Raw genomic sequence first — 19,228 nt, 5'->3', positions numbered from 1 at the left:
GCAGTTAATGTTTGTGTTTTGTGCTATGACTTGTGTTTTAGCTGATATTTTGTTTGCTATTTTTGTACGTTCAGTTTTTTTTTTTTTTGCAAAAAAAACTTATTTTAAGTGTGACATTTACTTCAGTTTTTTTTCCAAAGATCAAATTCCAGTCTGTTGCTGGTCAGAACCTGTATTTACCATGTCAACTTTGACTTTGTTAGGTCATCAGGGTAATAACATTTACAGCAACTATGCTGTAAAATGCAGGGTTGTCTATTATATTTGCTGCCATATTGTTGTTTACTTTTTTTGTTGCTGTTTTGATGACCCGCGAGGTTGCGCGATGTACTACAGTGCTCTTTGTCAGGGTCGTAGGTCGTAAGTCATTTATAGATGCAGTACTCAAGAGTGTTTTAAGCTCCATTGTACATGACTCAATATTTATAAGAATTGCGAAAATTAGTCTATGAAGTTATTTATTTGTAATGTATATAGTACTTTCGTTTGATTTGTTGCTGGAAACCATACAAGTACTTGTGGATCATGTGTCTTTTGTGTGATTTTTTCCTCTTGCAACTCAGGCATATTGGGCATATGGGTTTTTTGTTAGGGGTGGTGCAAACAGTGCAATGCTTTGGGAAACCTTTGACCTCTTATCTCCACCCCTGATTTTCATTTAGGGACACCCAGTTAAAGTTGGTTACCATGACAGGGAATATTGAACTAAGGGATCAAAACTCATATTTTGTTCTAAACAGCACATTTATAATTGCTGTTGTCTTGTTTACCTCTTTGTCATGATCTTCTTGACAGAGATACCACTTAATATCCAAAACAAAACAATCTTTTTCCCCAGCAGTTCTTTTTTATAAGCAGTTTCTCTGATTGTATACGAACTTTGAATAAAAGCTAAATATATGCTATGAATTTAAACTTGTAGTTTCTCATTGGGCACAGTTTTAGATTGAATGTCCATCTTTGACCCCATGGGTGATTAAAGCCCCTTTGGTAAGCTTTTCCCTAATAGGTATCTGTAAATGGGTTACCCTTTAATGTGAATTAAAAAATAAATAAAATATGTGAAGCATCAAATATGACAAGTACACTGTAGTACACTATTGTGTAAAATAATGAATCGCTATCTACAACATAACTGTCTATCACAATAGCCGAATGATTAAGTTTTACAACTGTCAAACACAGTTTGCCTTCAAAAGCAAATTTTTGTTGTAAAACAATGCAAAGGCTATAAGATAGTCGTACAACCAGTTTGAGAATAACCTATTTGAAGACAAACTTTCAGATCAGAAATAATTAGTAAAATGCGCCTCAAGAGTGAAAGACTAAAAATTTCCTCAATGAAACTTTCGACCATTCTCTTACCAAAACAAGAATAAAAGTCAGGGATCACCATGCAAAATTGTGTTCAAGAGACAAATTACCTAAGGTTTCCCAAAATTTGAAATTCAAAATGGCCACCATCCCTGTGTTAACTCTATGTGAAAAATAAAATTTCAATTTTCGAAAAAACTAAGACTGTGAAAACTTTTCTTTCATCAAGAGCTTTAAAAAGAGCCCCTACAAGTGGTAGATCTTAAGAGAATTGATAAAATTTGAAAGCCCAAATTTTGGTCCCTGAGGTGCATTCTACCTTAAGGAAGAATGTGCCGGGGGGGGGGGGGGGGGGGGGGGGGGGGGGGGGGGGGGGAGCAAGCGTATTATAAGACTCTCAAACATTTAGAATGTTCTGTTTGCTTGGGTTAATTTTAAGCTTATGGAGTAAATAAAGTTTTTACCTGCTCAGAATTGTGAAATTAAGAATTTTATTTTGCCCCATAGAGAGATCACTTGGATGGTGGCCATTTTGAATTTCAAATATCTGTAAACATTTGGTAATGTGTTTCTCTGGTACCGAAATTTGCATGATGAGCCCCGATTTTTATTCGAGCCCCGATTTTTATTCTTGATTTTGAAAGAGAACGATTGAAACTTGGCTTGAGAAAAGTTTGAGCAAAAGTTTAAGTCTTTTATTTTTGAGGCGCAAACTACTTTAACTAGCTGAGTTGGTTGTAATTCACAATGTGTAACTATCTAGAAGACGGACGAGTGAATCTCATTTAAGGAATATAAAATGCTGGCAGTATGTAGAGCTCTGTTTGCAAATAGCTATGAGTATTGCATAACAGTTCACAAACTCTTGTTGCAAACAATTTTGAGCAGACAAGGGAACTTCAAAATTTTGAAGAGCAGTTGTCACAGGGACTGTTTACTGTATTAATGTGCTCACTGGTAGAGCGAGCTTTTCCTTGCCAACGCGTCTTCAAGACAACTTTTTCTCAACAGAATTTACATCATAGCATACAAGAGACTTCCTGTCCCTGTCACATAAACACAGTTCGCAAAGGAAACCAACTCTCCAAATATTTTTAATACAGAGGGCCTGCCCGAGCTTTCAGTGAACAAGTGATAACTTGCTATGCAGAAACTTTCTTTCAATACAAACCCCAACAGACACTGGTTGTACAGCCCTGTGGTTTGTCGGCAATTGATCACAATGATCTCTGAAGGTGTAAAGTTTTCCTAAGAACCAGTCTGAAAGTCCAGGTGACACCATAATGTAGAGCGCCCTCTTTAGACCATTTGGCGTACCGTTCGTTTTTGAAAAATAATAATACAGCTGGACTTTTTGTTATCTTTTTATTTTCCAGTGTATGAGCTGATAACGTTTCTATTTATTCAGATTAGACGTTTTTCGTGATTCTCTGGCCATGAACGTAATCTATCTCCAGCACTCTGAAATATTTCTTGCTTTATGAGGTACAGTCATTACGCGACAGCTGTTCCCTCTCGTATCCTTGGACATTAGGACATCGTCACTACTGTGAATAATGTGAGAGACAACAGTGTGGATGTATACTTTCCTGTATAAATTGAAACAGAAGAGGTGAATTGAACGTATCCAGATGTCCAAGTTTCCTTGTGAATAAACTATGGATCAAGGTATATCGATGATGGGCCCAAATAATGTGATTTTAATAATGACAACTTAATCTTCAGAGCAAGATTATTAGAACTACATGTACTCCTTCGATTGGTCAGAACCTTAGGCTGCGTTCACAAATAACGATGGGGGGGGGGATTGGAGGTATCTCTATTGAAATCTTATTTTTTTTTCAGATTCCCCCTTAGTACCCTAAAAATTTTCAAATGCCCCCCCCTCTATATGGTCAAATTTTTTTAAGTCCCCCCCAACTATCACAGGCCCGCATATTTGTAAAGGATGTGGGCGCAGAAAAAATAAACATGTATTGCACCGTTCTGCTCACAGGTGTTCAACACTACCTGTTACTAGCACTTTTTATAGTCATATTCTAAAGACAAGTTCTTTAAATGCATCAGTGAATTTTTCAGATTTATTGGTCAAAAAGCCAACTTGAGTTAATCCAACTCTGGCCCGGTCAATTGCTCCTGCTGAAGAGCACACAAAATGACAATCATGAGAGAGTAGGCAATTGCCATATTGTAAAAACTGACCACAGTGACCAACCAAAATTTGTTTCAAAACTACAAGACATATATGAATTAGATGCTACTCCAAATGACAATACTGGAAGGTTAAACTACTATTCCATCAAATAAATGTTTTAATCTCTGAAATTTTTGGTGTAATAATTGCAAATTTGGTTAAAAATAAATAATTCCATTTGGTCACATATTTTTTCTTTTAGTCTTTACTGTTCAAAGTTTTACTTCTGTATCATTTTATAACAAGAATGTGACCCAATCATTTTTCTTTAATATTTGATTATTCTCATATGCCAGAATTCAAAAATTTCTATGTGTTCTTCCATGTGTTGCTCTCTGGCCTGATCTTGTGTACAAGTATGTTTCACTGTCATGAGCGTCATTTGACCCAAACTCTTCTTCAACTACCATGTACATCAGAGTCAGAGCTATCTCTGTCACTGCTCAGGTGTGCAGTGACAGTGACACTGCAGTAGCAGAGCATTAATGATAGTGACACTACCCATAGGCAGTAGCTGTATTAACTTTGATAATTTTGGCAATATTTTTGTTCAGTTTTACAACTGCGTTCTTGTTCTACTCCCTACAGCATGTTGAATTGTCTAGTATTCAGCTTGCTATCACAGCCTATGTATGTGTACCATGCATTTGTATCACTGACAACTAACTGTCAGTCTGGACTCCAATTAAATTATCACCTAATACATATTTATATTTATAAATACAGGCTTTGTCGACAAACTAAATATTGTGTGTTTGAGTTTGCTGTAGGAAGAAAGCAAGAAATTGTAGTTGTTATATTGCATACAAATATTGCAGAAATCATTAACAGTTGCAGCTTCTGCCCTGTTACTAGGCTCAAGTTTGTTTTTTTACGACAAATCACACGTTTAGATTTTTTCGAGATAAAAGTCATGAAATGTGACAAAATGGTTCTAGATTTTGTTAAATTATTACTAACATTACAACATTTTGATGACATAAAAATGGTATTCATTTTTCATTGAATTACCTACAAAAACTTGGAATTGGAAAATGTAAACACAAAAGGGAACCAAAACTTTTCAAGTCCCCCTACAGGTAGAGCAAATAACTCTACTACCCCCAAAATTTTCGAATCCCAACTGAATTCCTCCACCCTCCCCCCAACCGTTTTTTGTGAACGCAGCCTTACAACTGGAATCCCGAAGCCGAGCAGACTACGTCTCTTCTATACTTGCTGCAACCTACCACTCCCAACGGAATTCTGGAGCTAGGGAATGCAGCAAACAAGGCACAGCCCGCTTAACGATAGAAACATTTTGTTTGCGAGCAGGTACAAATAGCTTTCCAAAAAAACTGATCCAAGATATATTCGGTACTGGTAGGACATGTCGGGTCAGAATGTTAGGTGGATACCATGTCCCGTTACTTGGAAATAATAGGCGGTGTAGTTCAAGTGCCGATGTTCTGTTTGCTTGGTAATTAGAGCCATATCTTTCAACTTTGTTGCTTCTATTGTTCGACTTGTTTATCATCTAATTCACACTTCGCAAGGCTTTGTCTTCTAATGAGTTTACGATCCGTTTAAATGGTTTGCTATTTGTTTAATCTGATCAAGAATGTACCTTTTCAGCAAAGCGCTACCATGAACTACCGTCCCTCGGCAAATGAACTTATCACGAATAACCTTGTTGTCGCCCCTGTCACCATGATATTATGTAGGTTTTTTACGGTATATTTACGTTGACAACAACAGCATCACCAGGAACACCATCGGCGGAAACTTATTTACATATTAAGGCCAACGAATTGTAGTCGGGGTTCTCTGTGGTATAATATAAACACACATGATTGAGATATGATTGAGTACAAGACATGCATGCACACAGTGAATATAACCACACACTGCCCTCGAGTGTTACGTTCATGATTTTCATTTGTAAATCCTAAATGAAATGCAAAACAATTTGGCTACACTACCAGCAATGGATTTTGCTACAAGCGATCTTACAGAGTGTGATGACTGTGCTTGGAATGACGAAAGAATATTAATTTATTTCACGGCAACAAATTCCAACCGTCATCGCTATTAATACCGGTCACCTATATAATATATATCCTATAGAAAATTGCATTCTGGGTCAGTTTTCATAACTCACTATGGACTATGTCACGACGTTGATCGCTGGTTGATAATAAGTAGTTTTATTAGCAATTGTGACCTTGCATTTTATTCAATTCACGAAGAAGTGCATCTTCGCTGTCATTATCATACTGCATATATCAATCACGCAGACACACAATGGCAGTTAGCGCCATGGGAGGCGTGATGACCTTTTATTTTTTACAAAATAAAAACCGACGTCATAATTCCTTAACTTTGACCACACACCGCATAGCTTTTTATCTTTTCGGGTCACCTTGCCACTCTGTTTAAAGTTCGTGTTGAGTTTCGTTTATAATTATTGTTAATGAATTGCCATTTATATACACAAAGACATGGCCATACAGTAAGATCCTGAGAGATATTGATAATACTAAGGTTAGTTAGAAAGCAAAATAAAACAGAAATCATATATATATATATATATATATATATATATATATATATATATATATATATATATATATATATATGTGTGTGTGTGTGTGTGTATGTATGTATATATATATATATATATATATATATATATATATATATATATATATATATATATACCACCAAGGATAAGAAATAAAATATAAAGCAAATAATCCCTGTGATATTAGCGATAGTGAAATTAAAGTCATAATAAATAATCTCATATCATACTTATTACAAAATATATGCGATTCTGAAGGCATCCATCTTTCGAGTATATATAATTCAAAAACTAATAAATTACTGCATTCAAAAATCTGTAGCTTTTCCTGTGTTATAAATAAGTCTTGATTGTGATAAAGGCTAGGGAAAGATTGTTAGACACGGACTTCATGATTGGAAAGAGAGATTGTATCGGTTGCTGCGATTGATGATCAGTGTTCGTTCAGAGACGAACAAATTAAATTGCAAAAGACGCCATCAAGGTCTCCTGCGACCGATGTAGATGATTTGGCCTGTTTTTCCGTTGTTTCTTCAATGTTATTATTTGCCGTTAAGCTGTTGACAAGTCTTTCTGTCATGTCATCAGTTATCTTGGCAGACTCCTCGTCTATGTCAGGCTCCATATAGTAATACGGCACAGGTGCTGCGGTCATGTGGTTGTCATAGTGATGGCAATAATGAATTCGTTTCCTTGGCAACCTGTCATCGACAACACTGTGTTTGACAATGTTTCCCACAGGTTTCCTGGTCTCGTCTCTGATCTCGTGTTGTATTCGTTTGACGATATTGTTCACGAGGACAGATCGTCTTAAAAACAGTTCCGGGTCGTCGATCTGGTTTAGTTTGTTCACAGATATCTTGAAGATGTGACGGCGATCGTACTGCGTAGTAGTGGCGTTGTGGGCACATCTCTCTTGGTTGTCTTTCTCAAATTCTTCCCATTTCCTCTTGGTGCCACATCTCCAATCTTCAATATCTCTTTCGTTGGTCGATAAACCTGGGATTTTCATCGCTACTATCTTTCGATCATCTGTCATGATGAAAAGGGAAGAAAAATTGTCCGATAGGTAAATTGAGTGAAACAAGTGTCTATCGGTATCACTATCAGTTTTCGTCTAGAACCTATGCGCAGTTTTGTCATGGTACTCCAAAACCTTGGGTAAGATACTAAACTACAGAGAAGTTCTAAACAATATTAGTTTGAATGGGCGCAGAGGAGTCGTCATCATGCGACTTCACGAAGTGAAAATAAAACCGGATACAGGAGAGACACGTGTGTATAAAAAGACGCGTTTATCAGTCACCCCCACGCCTACCGATGCCACTTTTGAAGACTTGTTAACATCTAAATAATCTTAAGCATACATTGCGGTAATATTACATTCTAATTATAGATAATATTGCGTTAAAATTAATGCTACTTAATTAATACAGTGATTAATAATTGATACATTGAACATATCAGGAGGAACTCTGCAAATGTACTATGTTTGTCCGGCTGCAGATCCGGTGAAAGGTCACGTAAAAATTTACAAATAACGGTCAGCACGGCTAGCACGATGGTTATAATGATCTTGATCCTGAATCTGAGATAAAATACAAACGTTTGAGCAATTACGATCTATAGTTTGAAGTAAGCTTACGCAACGCTGCTGTAAACTGCCTGTGGTAGAGTACTCTAATCATGTCATTTAGGGTCATTTGATAAGCACCGAATCAAGACAAGGGTGAGACCTCTCCACTGAATTCTCACAAAACAGTATTAAATGTCAGACAGAAAAATGCTACCAACTCGTTAATTTACGTAGCTTGGGTTGTCAATGAAAACGCCAGAAGTTACGTTTACCCATTTTCCTGTGATTTTCTTACGCATTTTCGGCATTATGCCACGCACACCGAAACCGCAACGTCAAAGGGGAAGTGAGTTGTGGTATATATGTCTTTGCCTTCTAGTCTAGTACCGAGTCTGAACGGCGACACCGAGAAATTGGTCTATTGTGATGACGTCACCAAATCCGTAGGTGTATTGTGTGAGCCAACAAAACGGTGGGAGATGTTCTTTCACTTAATTTGAAATGTTTTGCGTGTTGACATATTCAATTCAAATGGTAAACGCGCTAACCCTCAGACAGCGATAGATTTCCTTTATTTCTGATCTTTGTCTCAACACCGCCCTGTACTTGTTCAGCGCGGACGCTCCATAGTCGTGTAGTAACCTGCACGGCTTCTTACGTAAGGACTCTCGCTCTCCCGACTCTGCCCCATAAAAACAACTCTTTGGAAACCCTTATACACGCTTACTTTTCGGCGCTTCTTTCAACTTACCCAAACTCGGCGACTGTGCATAGTTTTCGTCCTCGAGCGATGGGTCGGGGTTATCGTCGCTGTTTAAATATACACCAGTGTATGGTAAATATAGGTCAGCAGAGACGCCAGTGTCGTCTGCTTCAGTATGGCCAATCATTCCCAAACTGCAATGTTCGTCAAGGTTATAAGCACATGCATTGTAAATGCTGGTCATCCCAACCACAATGGTCATTCTTTCTTTCTTTGCATCAAAACTAGTACATTCACTTCAGAACACTTAAAAGACAACTTTTCAAAGCTCTTCTTAGAAACAGTTCACCATCACCGAGCTTCCTTTTCCCGAAAATTGTAGCGCGTAGAAGTTCGCCTGTAACACAGAAGCCAGGGTCTTCTGATTCAATCTCCGCTGCCGGCGTGACAGACCGTTTCGCTGCCGATGAGTATCAGATGGGGGCCGCCACGGCGATAAAAACCGGAACAAAAAGTCAGAGATTAGTCCTGTAACGCCATCCGATGCGACTTGAAGAGTGCTTCCCTACGGATGGTGAAAATAATGAGAAAGCATTACACTTTATCACGGTCGGAAACATCTCGCTATTAGATGTAGGACAAAACCCCGAACACAAAGACTTAGCGAGAGTCAAATAAACGCCTGATAATAAGACTAGATTAATGATTAAATGTGAGCAATATGTTACCTTGTGTGAACGCAATAATATCAATACGGTGGAGAGATTCCTGGGCGAATTAAGAGCTTGTTGTGCTAATATTAGCCGTCAACGGGATCGAGCCAAGAACAATGAAATTAGTAGTGGTGAGTGGATACAGAAATTAGCAGCTGTGCACTACATTTGCCGTTCAGTTGGCCATACGCGTGCCACATTATTCAGTCGGACAACAAAAGATAACAGTGCTGTTACATTAATTGGCTTTCCTCCCAATGACAGACGGGTTTATATTCGCAATCTAGCGCCCGGGGCGGCAAGACTTTCTCACGTGAGACGGGAACCATGGAAATCGATGCTTATTCAAGTGTTGTGTCCGTTGTAACGGAGCCTTTTGTCGATTTTCGTGCCGGGCCCGGCAAAGCTAACCTCTTGAAGCGAAAGAGCGGCGAAGGAAAGAAACGCGCCAGTCATAACATTTTCAATCAAGAATGAATAGCGAAGGCGGTGATTGGTGTTTACAAATTTGCGTATGAAAGCGTCCGGTTGCATGATCCTTCACAGAAACCGATATACAATTGTTAGAGAGTATCGTATCCCAAGGCCCTTTACAAATCTCTACTTTTTACCGTGATTATCGTCAGTATCCTGCACAGATTTAACACGATTATCAGAATTCTCCAACATTACTCCCACAGAAGAATGCAGTTAATTTCTTTCTTTTTATTTGGTGACTTTTTTTCAACTTGCGACTCTGACTACCTGCCCCTGTCAGTTTTCGCCTTAATCACATTTTATTTGCAACCTCTTCCGCAAATTCGACATCGACAGCCTGTAATTTATGATAAAACTTGTTTCCAACTTGACCAAAAGACAAAACTCGGCCTTGTTTTACGGAGTATCAAATTTCACATTGAAAGCTTTCTTGAGACACTGAATCAATTTCGCATTTACCCGCACTGTGACGTCATTTCTCCGTCAGGAAATGAATGGTTCGACTTAACGAATGACGTCACCAGTTTTATGACTGGTTGCCATATCAACACCCACATGTAGTGAGAGAAAAGCATCATCGATGGAATTACCCGTTGTCTTCAAGGAGAAAGTTGCGGAACGATTTTAGTCTTTTTTTCCCCAAAGAACAGTGATGACGCAAAAGACATACAGCATTTTCTGTCGTGATATCTTAGGACAGCTGCGAGAAACCACGTAAAAAGATCATGTTTTAACAACGACTTCACCTTAGGAAAAATAGTTTCAGACCCTATTAATTATTTCTGTGATTTGCACGGACTATGAGACCAAAGTGCCATTTACGTTGTAAGATGAACGTGTCATTTCACGATTGAGAATCCTATACGTGTCCCACACACGTGCTGTAACTTTTGACCCATGCTCCTTTCTGAGTGGCAATGCTGTATACAGCCAAGGTGGGCGTTTCAAGTTCAACGTCCTTCCCGTCACGCGTAACTTCACAGACAAGCCGTTGAAAGCTTTAAAACTTCAAAACCAAGATAATATAACATCTATTTTGATTTAAATGCACAATACACATACATAATGGCTTACAAAACGAACATTTTGCTTTACATGTTATCATACATATATCTGTACATGTAAATTTAAATTTTTAGCGGAAAGACAGTGCCAGATGTGCTGCTACATGCGTTATCTTCCCACCCCACCCTCGGACACAAAAGAAGATTGACAAGTAACCCCTTCAGTAATTAGGGGCAGTGTCTGTAACTTTGCTAATATTTTTTTTTTATTACAGAAATCAACATTTCATTCTCCTTCCGTAATAGTAAAGAAAAATACACATTCTTCCCCTAGTAAATTGGAGTACAATTACTGTAAACAATATTGCTGTTTACGACAGTTGACATACAGCCGCAAGAGTTGTGTTGACAAGTTGGTGTAGAGCAAATTAATAGTTCATAAAACAGAGGGGAAAATAACGGAAATAGGTCAAAAATTACAACGAGGCTAATTGTCTCATTGTCACAGGAGGGTGCAATCGTTTCAATTAATTTTGAGAGGACTCTTAACATTGTTTTCTTTCAATACAATTATAATTTTATAATTTTTTAATTACATGTAAATAGCAATAAAATCTACGAATTCCGAATCTCATTCATGGGAACTTTTTATTTCAAGTCAAGTGAGCTTGTCTACACATGTACAGCTCGTCACCTCATCTATTTCACGGTTGTCAAGATTGCTCACTTAGATCGACACAATATCATTTTAGAAACCGATGCATGAATTGGTGTGCACAAGCAATCTATACTTTGACGTTCATTGAAACGTATCTGTGACATTGTTTTCGAAATACTCAACGTACACAACGTAGCTACCAAATCGACCGAAGCCGGGTGGAACATCTTCAATCACAATTACTTTGCCCAGACTTTAAAATTAATCTGGCCTATTTATGATTTCTAAATTTTATTCCCACAACAGCTAGTGTTGAGTTTCTTTTACTGTATAAAATGTCCTATTGATCATGAGTTACTCGACACCACAGTACATTACCCTGCCACGCCCTTTCAACGTGTGGCTTGTTACGTAATCGCAAAAAAGACATGAAATGAATGGTCAAACTGCAGTTTCTTTCTCTTCTAAGCACAAGGCCAAACACAGCGACCGTTGAACTTGGCGTAAAGCAAACTTACAATTTGTTAATACTAACCTGAGGTAATGATATCGATGATAATATCAACGATAATAACACTATAATATATATTATATATATATATTATTATTATCATTATTATTATTATTATTATTATTATTGTTTTTTAAAAACTCCTATGTAAAAAGACATCAAGGCGTCTTACACTAGTTATAAAAACAAAGTAATGGAATACATTGATACACACGCATATGATGTGTGTTAGTGTACAAGTGTGTGTGTATATTATATATATATATATATATATATATATATATATATATATATATATATATATATATATATTCATACATTTACAGTACCAACAATATTTATGTATGTGTTTCTGCGTCTGCCTTTGTCTGAGTGTACACGTCAAATGATGTATAGGTTCTTAACATTGAAAAAAGACAAATTTAGTATGATAATGTGAGGTCAATCGATATTTGTCTATACATGTCACTGTAACATTTTGTGTATGCATTATCAAACCGTATGTATTTTACATACAAATCTAATTGGCATCGACAAAGCTTTACCTCTCGTTGAAGTTGTCTTAAAGGCCACCACCTACCATGTGCAAATTTTATATATATGTATATATATATATATATACATATATATATATATATATATATATATATATATACACACACTTGTACACTAACACACATCATATGCGTGTGTCTGTGCCTATGTGTACACGTCAATGCTTATTTGTGTCGACAAACTTTTGAATCCTTTACTGAAGTTTGTCAGAGATAATCCGTATCACTTTGTGCCAAAAAGAAATGTCTGTTTTATCTAAATAGATAAATCAACATATAGACATGTGGACACAGACCAGAGTAACACGGGAAGTTGCTCAGTATTTAGACATCCGATAGATATATCGTGTGACCTAAAATGTCAACTGTTGTGACCGCCCTCGTGTGTTCTCGATATTCTTGTACTTTATACAGGTTATTTTAATAAAACACCGTGTTTTTTTTCTGAATTGCTAGGCGCACAGGGCAACGGTCAGAAATGGCGATCACAGTTCAAAGTACCCGTGTGCAAATGGTATCGGTCGCCACGATGCCCGCATATATAAACTTTAATAGAATTCGCGGCGACTTGTTTCGCGCGGGAGTTTGAAGGAAGTTCGGGGATAGTCTGGTATACGTTTGTGTACACTGCTCGAAACATGAATTCTAATAATGTACAGCAGATTGCAATACTTAAAATTGCAACTCTCAAAATTAGCACTTGTCAGACGAGGTAGTAAAACAAACGCCGAGTGGCCAATAGCCAGTAACAACTTAAAATTGCAACTCTCAAAATTATCACTTGTCAGACGAGGTAGTAAAACAAACGCCGAGTGGCCAATAGCCAGTAACAAAGTGCATAATATATTTACTTATCGGCACTGATGGCGGATTTACAAATGGCAGATAGTTTATGATGTGTAACTGAGGAAGGTGCACTCATTTTTTATAAATATTAGGACCCATCGATTATTTTTGCGCGGTGACTTTTTGTCAAGTTCGAGTTCTAGATTTTACTATAAATCTATAATTGAATTGTGTATGGTTCAGTCTCCCCGGTCTTTTCTTATAATTATATATTTTACTTAGAAAATTTAATGTTGGTCTTTTTATACGGGATCAAATAAAACAAATTATCAGCAAAATATTAATCAAGACACAAACTAGTTTGCTGTTTTAAAAAGCATAACAAAACAACTTAAGATCAATTTAATCAAACATATTTTGCGAAAGTTGGACGATCAGTATTGTGTAAAACATTATAGTGCAGTAACCTTTTAGGGGAATAAAGCAGAAATCATTCTGCCACGTTTTCCAAACCTGCAAACATGCAACATCCTACAACCGCTCCATACAGTTCTGCCTTGATGTCTATGGGTACAAATACGCACATACACACACCCACACACACAAACATATATATGTATATATATACACATACATACATACATACATACATACATACATACATACATACATACATACAGACAGACAGACAGACAGACAGACAGACAGACAGACAGATAGATAGATAGATAGATAGATAGATAGATAGATAGATAGATAGATAGATAGATAGATAGATAGCCCTATTGTATTATCATATAGACTAATTATCCATGACGAAACATGTCTAAGTCAAGGTTATTTTCCCCGAAAAATTCATTTTTTTCATGAAACATATCAAGGATTCATTGTGTATAGGGATTACACTATTTCTGTTGACGTAACTATGAATCAATTTAAAGTTTGCTTGACTGCGATTGTCTGTTCTGATTTGACCGGTGTGAGAATGCACATCGAGGACAGGATATTCAGACTTTATAATACTATAATTTTGGTCTACCACTTGTGGGAGCTCATTTTGAAACTCATGGAGTATACACCGATTTATTTTTGTAGAAATCGACAGATTTCTCAATTAAATTCCTAATGTCTTATAAATACTTGGTGATTTGTTTCTATAGTTCTAAATTTTACAAGTTGACCCCTGATTTTTATTTTTGTTTCGAAGGGGAATTGTTAAAGTTTCATTATGGAAAGTTTTAGCAAAAGTTGACGTCTTTCAATTTCGGGGCGAGTACTACCTTAAAATCAGAAACTATGTGCCAGACTTATGTATCATTGGAGGGATTTCACCGACCACATTAATCGGTAGCACATGTTGTAATTTCTAGGTATATGATAAATTCATCAACTTTTCGAAGAGTTAAGATTTGAATCGGTTAATATCAGAACGTGTTTATAGGAATACATGGGTTAAGAAAAGAGTCTGAGAATTAATCTGGACAGTATTGCACGACTTAATATTACTACCTTGTCGCAAGCATGAGGACTGGTGACAGGTGTTGTTAATTTTAAAAATATGCTGATGTCATTTGGAAAGGAAAAATGCAAGATATAACTTAAACGTATACTTTAACTTTTGTGGGATGAAGTCACCTCCAAATTCATTCGCAGTAAGATTCCAAAACTTCATGTATAATTCCATTTTAAACTGAATAGAAAGTTTCAATTGTACTGAAAGTAACCACCTGAGGGCGTCACAGAATTACCAAAACGGCATGAACGCGCTTCATGAAGTAGTTATTGTTTCGAAAGTTTAGAGTAATTACAATGTAACTGTATATACCGTAAGATTTCATCACTTGTCTTCACTGAAAAAAAAAAGAACAAAAATTAAATTTCTGCTGAGTACTGACTTACTGTATACCATAACAGTTATTATAATTTAAAACTAATGATTAATCAACGCACGCGCACATCTACATTCATATAAACTCTGACATTTTCAACTAACGTACAGACTTACTGTTATGTCTGTTGAATTGTCAGTTTTTGACTGTGGGACCAGGGCCCAACAATTAGGCTAGTTGCACGGTATTTCCGTTACATAGCTTTACAGTGAAAAAAAACGTAAAAGTACTTCATATTTCACCCAGTAAATTCGTGTATGGCAGCAATTCATGATTTTTTTACGATAATCGTCACCTTTCTGTTCCTAATAGCTGTACATGCACAAGTGAATTCAATTGAAGCTGAGTGTCATTGGAGAGTTACTCTGAACAAGGGTTTCACAACAATGTGTTGAGAGGGTGGGCGAAATAAAAAAATCTACGGGGTGAATTTTTTCGAGGGGGGGACAGAGGTTGAATTGGTACTTCTGTAAAAATATTCACACAGACTGGAAATTTTTAAAAACTCCGGACGAAAAAGATACATACTCTGCCCACTCAAGAAAAGTCAAGGAGGCCTACTCATCCTATCTACCCCTTTGAAAGATCAAATGGTACATCCCCTAATATAAAAGTGTAATCGTCGAGATCTTTCTGTTGACAATGTCACATGATAAATCCTACGATTGTAAATGATGAAGAAGTAATACCTGAGGAATATCAGAAGTGAAATAGTTTTTTTCTTTTGAGGGAGGGGGATACTGGGCTAAAACACCCATTTGTCACGTGACACCGACCGCTTTAAGCTACAGCAGTCTTTGAAACAAGAGCTCCGTAGAGCAAATCTGTTCGTACTCTGTAAAGACATTCCGGTGAACGAAGTGAGAGTATGTGTCAGTGAAGATCACCCTTTCAAAACCATCTGCCGGGTGTTTTAATCCGACGACTGCGAACAACAAAACGCCAGGTGTCTACGTACAGGTTATGTGTTCATACGGTGATAAGGCTGCGTTCACAAATAACGATTAGGGGGCTGGAGGAATCGCGATTGAAATCTTATTTTTTTCAGATCCCCCCTCAATACCCTAAAACAATTTCAAATCCACCCTCTGTGTGATCAAAATTTTTCAAGTCCCCCAACTATCACAAGCCCGTATGTAAGTAAATGATGTGCGCGCAGAAAAATTAAACACGTATCGCGACGTTCCGCTCGCAGATGTTAAACACTAGAGCAGTTGTAATAGTCCTATTCCTAAGGCAAGTTCTTAAATTGATTCATGTTTAAACGCATCAGTGAACTTTTTTGATTTATTAGTCTGAGCTAACTTGAGTTAATCCAACTCTGGCCAGGTCAATTGCTCCTGCCGAAGAGCACACAAAATGACGACCATGAGAGAGTGGGCAAATCGTGAATTCTGGCTAAATTGTCCTACTGTAAAAAAAACTGGGCACAGTGACCTACCAAACATTTTTTTCAAAAATACCGGTACGAGACATATATAAATTAGATGCTACTCAAAATTGACAATACTGTAAGGTTAAGATATTCCATCATATAAATGTTTTCATCTCTGATATTTTGGTTGTAATAATTGCAAATTTGGTTAAAAATTAAATATTTCCATTTAGTCACATATTTTTTCTTTTGTATTATTTTATGATGAGAATGTGAAAATTTAGAAAATCAAGCACTGTGACCCTATCTATCTTCTTTAATATTTGATTATTCTCATATGCCAGAATTCAAAAATCCCCGATAACTTTTAAAGTCTCCTGGCCTTCCATATGTTACTCTCTGGCCTGATCTTGTGTACAAGTATGTTTCAATGTCATGAGCGTCATTTGACCCAAACTCTTCTTCAACTACCATGTATATCAAAGTAAGAGCTCTCTATCACTGCTCAGGTATGCAGTGACAGTGACATTGCAGTAGCAGGGCGATACCTTATAGTGACACTGCCAACAGGCAGTAGCTGTACTACACTTTGATAATTTTGACAATATTTTTGTTCAGTTTATACCGAACATGTGTTCTTGCTCTACTCCCTGCAGCATGTTGAACTGTCCAGCATTCAGCTTGCTAACACAGCCAGTGTATGTGTATACCGTGCATTTGTATCACTGACAACTGACTGTCAGTCTGAAGTCTAATTAAATTATCACTACATATTTGTATATACAGCCTTTTGTTGACAAACTGAATATTGTGTGTTTGAGCATGTTGTAGGGAAACAGCAAGAAACTGTAGTTGATATATTGCACAGAAATATTGCAAAATTCATCAACATTTGCAGCTTCTGCCCTGTTACTAGGCTGAAATTTGGGGTATTTTACGACAAATCATACATGTTTAGATTTTTTTAAGATACAGTCATGAAATGTGACAAAATATTTCTAGATTTAGTTTAACTATTACAAACATTACAACAATTGAATGACATAAAAATGGTATTCATTTTTCATTGAAGTACCTACAAAATCTTGGCATTGGAAAATGTAAAACGTAAAAGGGAACAAAAAATTTTCAAGTCCCCCCAAAATATTCGAATCCCCCCTTAATTCCTCCGCCCCCTAACCATTTTTTTTGTGAACGCAGCCTAACCGCCGATTCCCCATGATGAAATTTAGCACACAGTCTAATCATAGATATATATCAATGACTTGAGATAATGAACTTTAGGTTCATGATCCATGCATTTTTATCGCCTCTCTCCATAGGTTCATTGAGTTAGAATTTCATCCGTGTCACTGCTGCGGGAGCGGTAATTCAAATATACATTCCATAATTTATTGTTCACAGAATACATCTCTAGTGAGACGATTAATCACCTTAGCTGTATCTAATTTAATAGACAATGGTCGTACAAACACAATTTTACGCACAGATGTATGTCAAGTGTAATTTGTGACAGACACAATGATCATTCCCCATCGGGACTGGAAAACACCCAAGGTTCCCGAGATACCCTGCTTACGTCAACGATCGCGCGAATATGAACGTCATAGAATCTATTTTAAAATATCAAAGTTTGTTACAACTTGCGTGCGATATGACGACAAATGAGCTTATATCGGGATTGCGTTTGGCAAGAAAACCTTTTCGAAACTTATTCGAGCTTATATTTCCCTCGATATCAAATTGTATGGAACTTTACAACTCTATTTTGTGAAAGGAAAATTCAAGATCCGAATGCGGATGCATCGAGACAAAACTCTGAACGTTGGGCGTTTTCGAAACTATCACTCATACATTACTACACACCTGCGTTTCAGCAATCAACCTCTACGCATGTACCGTGACTCGTCGAGTAACAAATAGAATGTAATATTAAACAATGTTCAAAGGAATCGACGTAAAGGGTGAAAAATTGTGTCAGAGATGCGCAGATCAGGCGTTGTGTGTATCTCAGGGCGATAACAGTAAAGCTATAAGTCAGGGGCATATAATTGGAGGAGATATATTGCAGTCAATGCCATTATCAGTGTGCTGTATCGAGAAGCATTGCTAAGAGCTTGTTGAATCGATGATATAGTCACAATTATATAATGTTGCTAGCATGGTTTGACAATGCATGGACAAATAACTTAATTACATAATTACGCATTCAGGGTTTGTGAGTACATAACTACCAAAATATTATGGAGCAATTGTCGAGACATTACCACACCAGACTGGCGTATCTCTCGTCCTGGAGATACTAGTACATCAGATCGTCTGCTCACATTACGGAACATCGTTTCTGATGCACCTACAAGTCGATGCGTAAAGGTTTAAATCACGTTACTTCGACAAGCCAGGAATTCGATCACGAATAATGCGCCAACGTAAACACACCCCTTACCTCTCTCAGCACGCCGAGATCATCATATTTTTCTTGAAAACTGATATGTCACAATGGAGAGACTTACGTTTCGTTGCGTTTTGCAAGTTCCCACAGCCTTATGGATCAATTTTCTTCCTACATGTTATTGATCATAGCTAGCACACGTCTAGCTTGTCTAATATATGTATTTCCATTAAATGCATTAAATGCATTCCGAATGAGTGCATGGCCTATTCCCAAGTGCCGCCAATGGAAAATAAGGTCATGCATAATTCATAACAGGGAATAATTATTTTGTACACATGCAGTGCATATACGTATTACCTCTCCTTATCAATTCTAGTCACATCAACATCTTGTGAGAATCCACTCAGTGAAAGCCTGTGCATAAATGCATATCAAACTCTGCACACCCCAACATACAATACGAACTTAATACTCGATGATTTATTTTTAAACAGAGAAATAATTTCGTTATAACTG

The 19,228-nt window shown here is 37.1% G+C and overlaps 1 protein-coding gene across 2 annotated transcripts; it reads right to left on the bottom strand.

Annotated features, from left to right (window-relative positions):
* Positions 1-5,792: 5,792 nt before the first annotated feature.
* LOC139149269 (uncharacterized) lies at positions 5,793-18,959 on the bottom strand. Of its 2 annotated transcripts, none has more exons than XM_070720913.1 (3): positions 18,831-18,959; positions 8,399-8,915; positions 5,793-7,103 (listed from the first exon to the last, which is right to left on the bottom strand). In XM_070720913.1, the coding sequence occupies exons 2-3, from the start codon at positions 8,610-8,612 to the stop codon at positions 6,505-6,507; spliced, it is 813 nt and encodes a 270-aa protein (XP_070577014.1). In that variant the 5' UTR covers positions 8,613-8,915; positions 18,831-18,959; the 3' UTR covers positions 5,793-6,504. The 2 variants fall into 2 exon arrangements, with proteins under 2 accessions (XP_070577014.1, XP_070577013.1); XM_070720912.1 differs by lacking the exon at positions 18,831-18,959 and adding an exon at positions 9,079-9,485.
* Between the last annotated feature and the right edge of the window lie 269 nt (positions 18,960-19,228).

The sequence above is a fragment of the Ptychodera flava genome, chromosome 14 (assembly GCF_041260155.1).
Source record: "Ptychodera flava strain L36383 chromosome 14, AS_Pfla_20210202, whole genome shotgun sequence".
Taxonomy (NCBI): Eukaryota; Metazoa; Hemichordata; class Enteropneusta; family Ptychoderidae; genus Ptychodera; species Ptychodera flava.
This window is presented reverse-complemented; position numbering and strand designations above follow the sequence as displayed.

Coding starts and splice junctions, on each gene's coding strand:
- LOC139149269 (XM_070720913.1), bottom strand. CDS start 8,612: ATGACCATTGTGGTTGGGATGACCAGCATTTACAATGCATGTGCTTAT. Junction 7,104..8,398: donor TGCACAGTCGCCGAGTTTGG/GTAAGTTGAAAG, acceptor TCATCATGACAG/ATGATCGAAAGATAGTAGCG.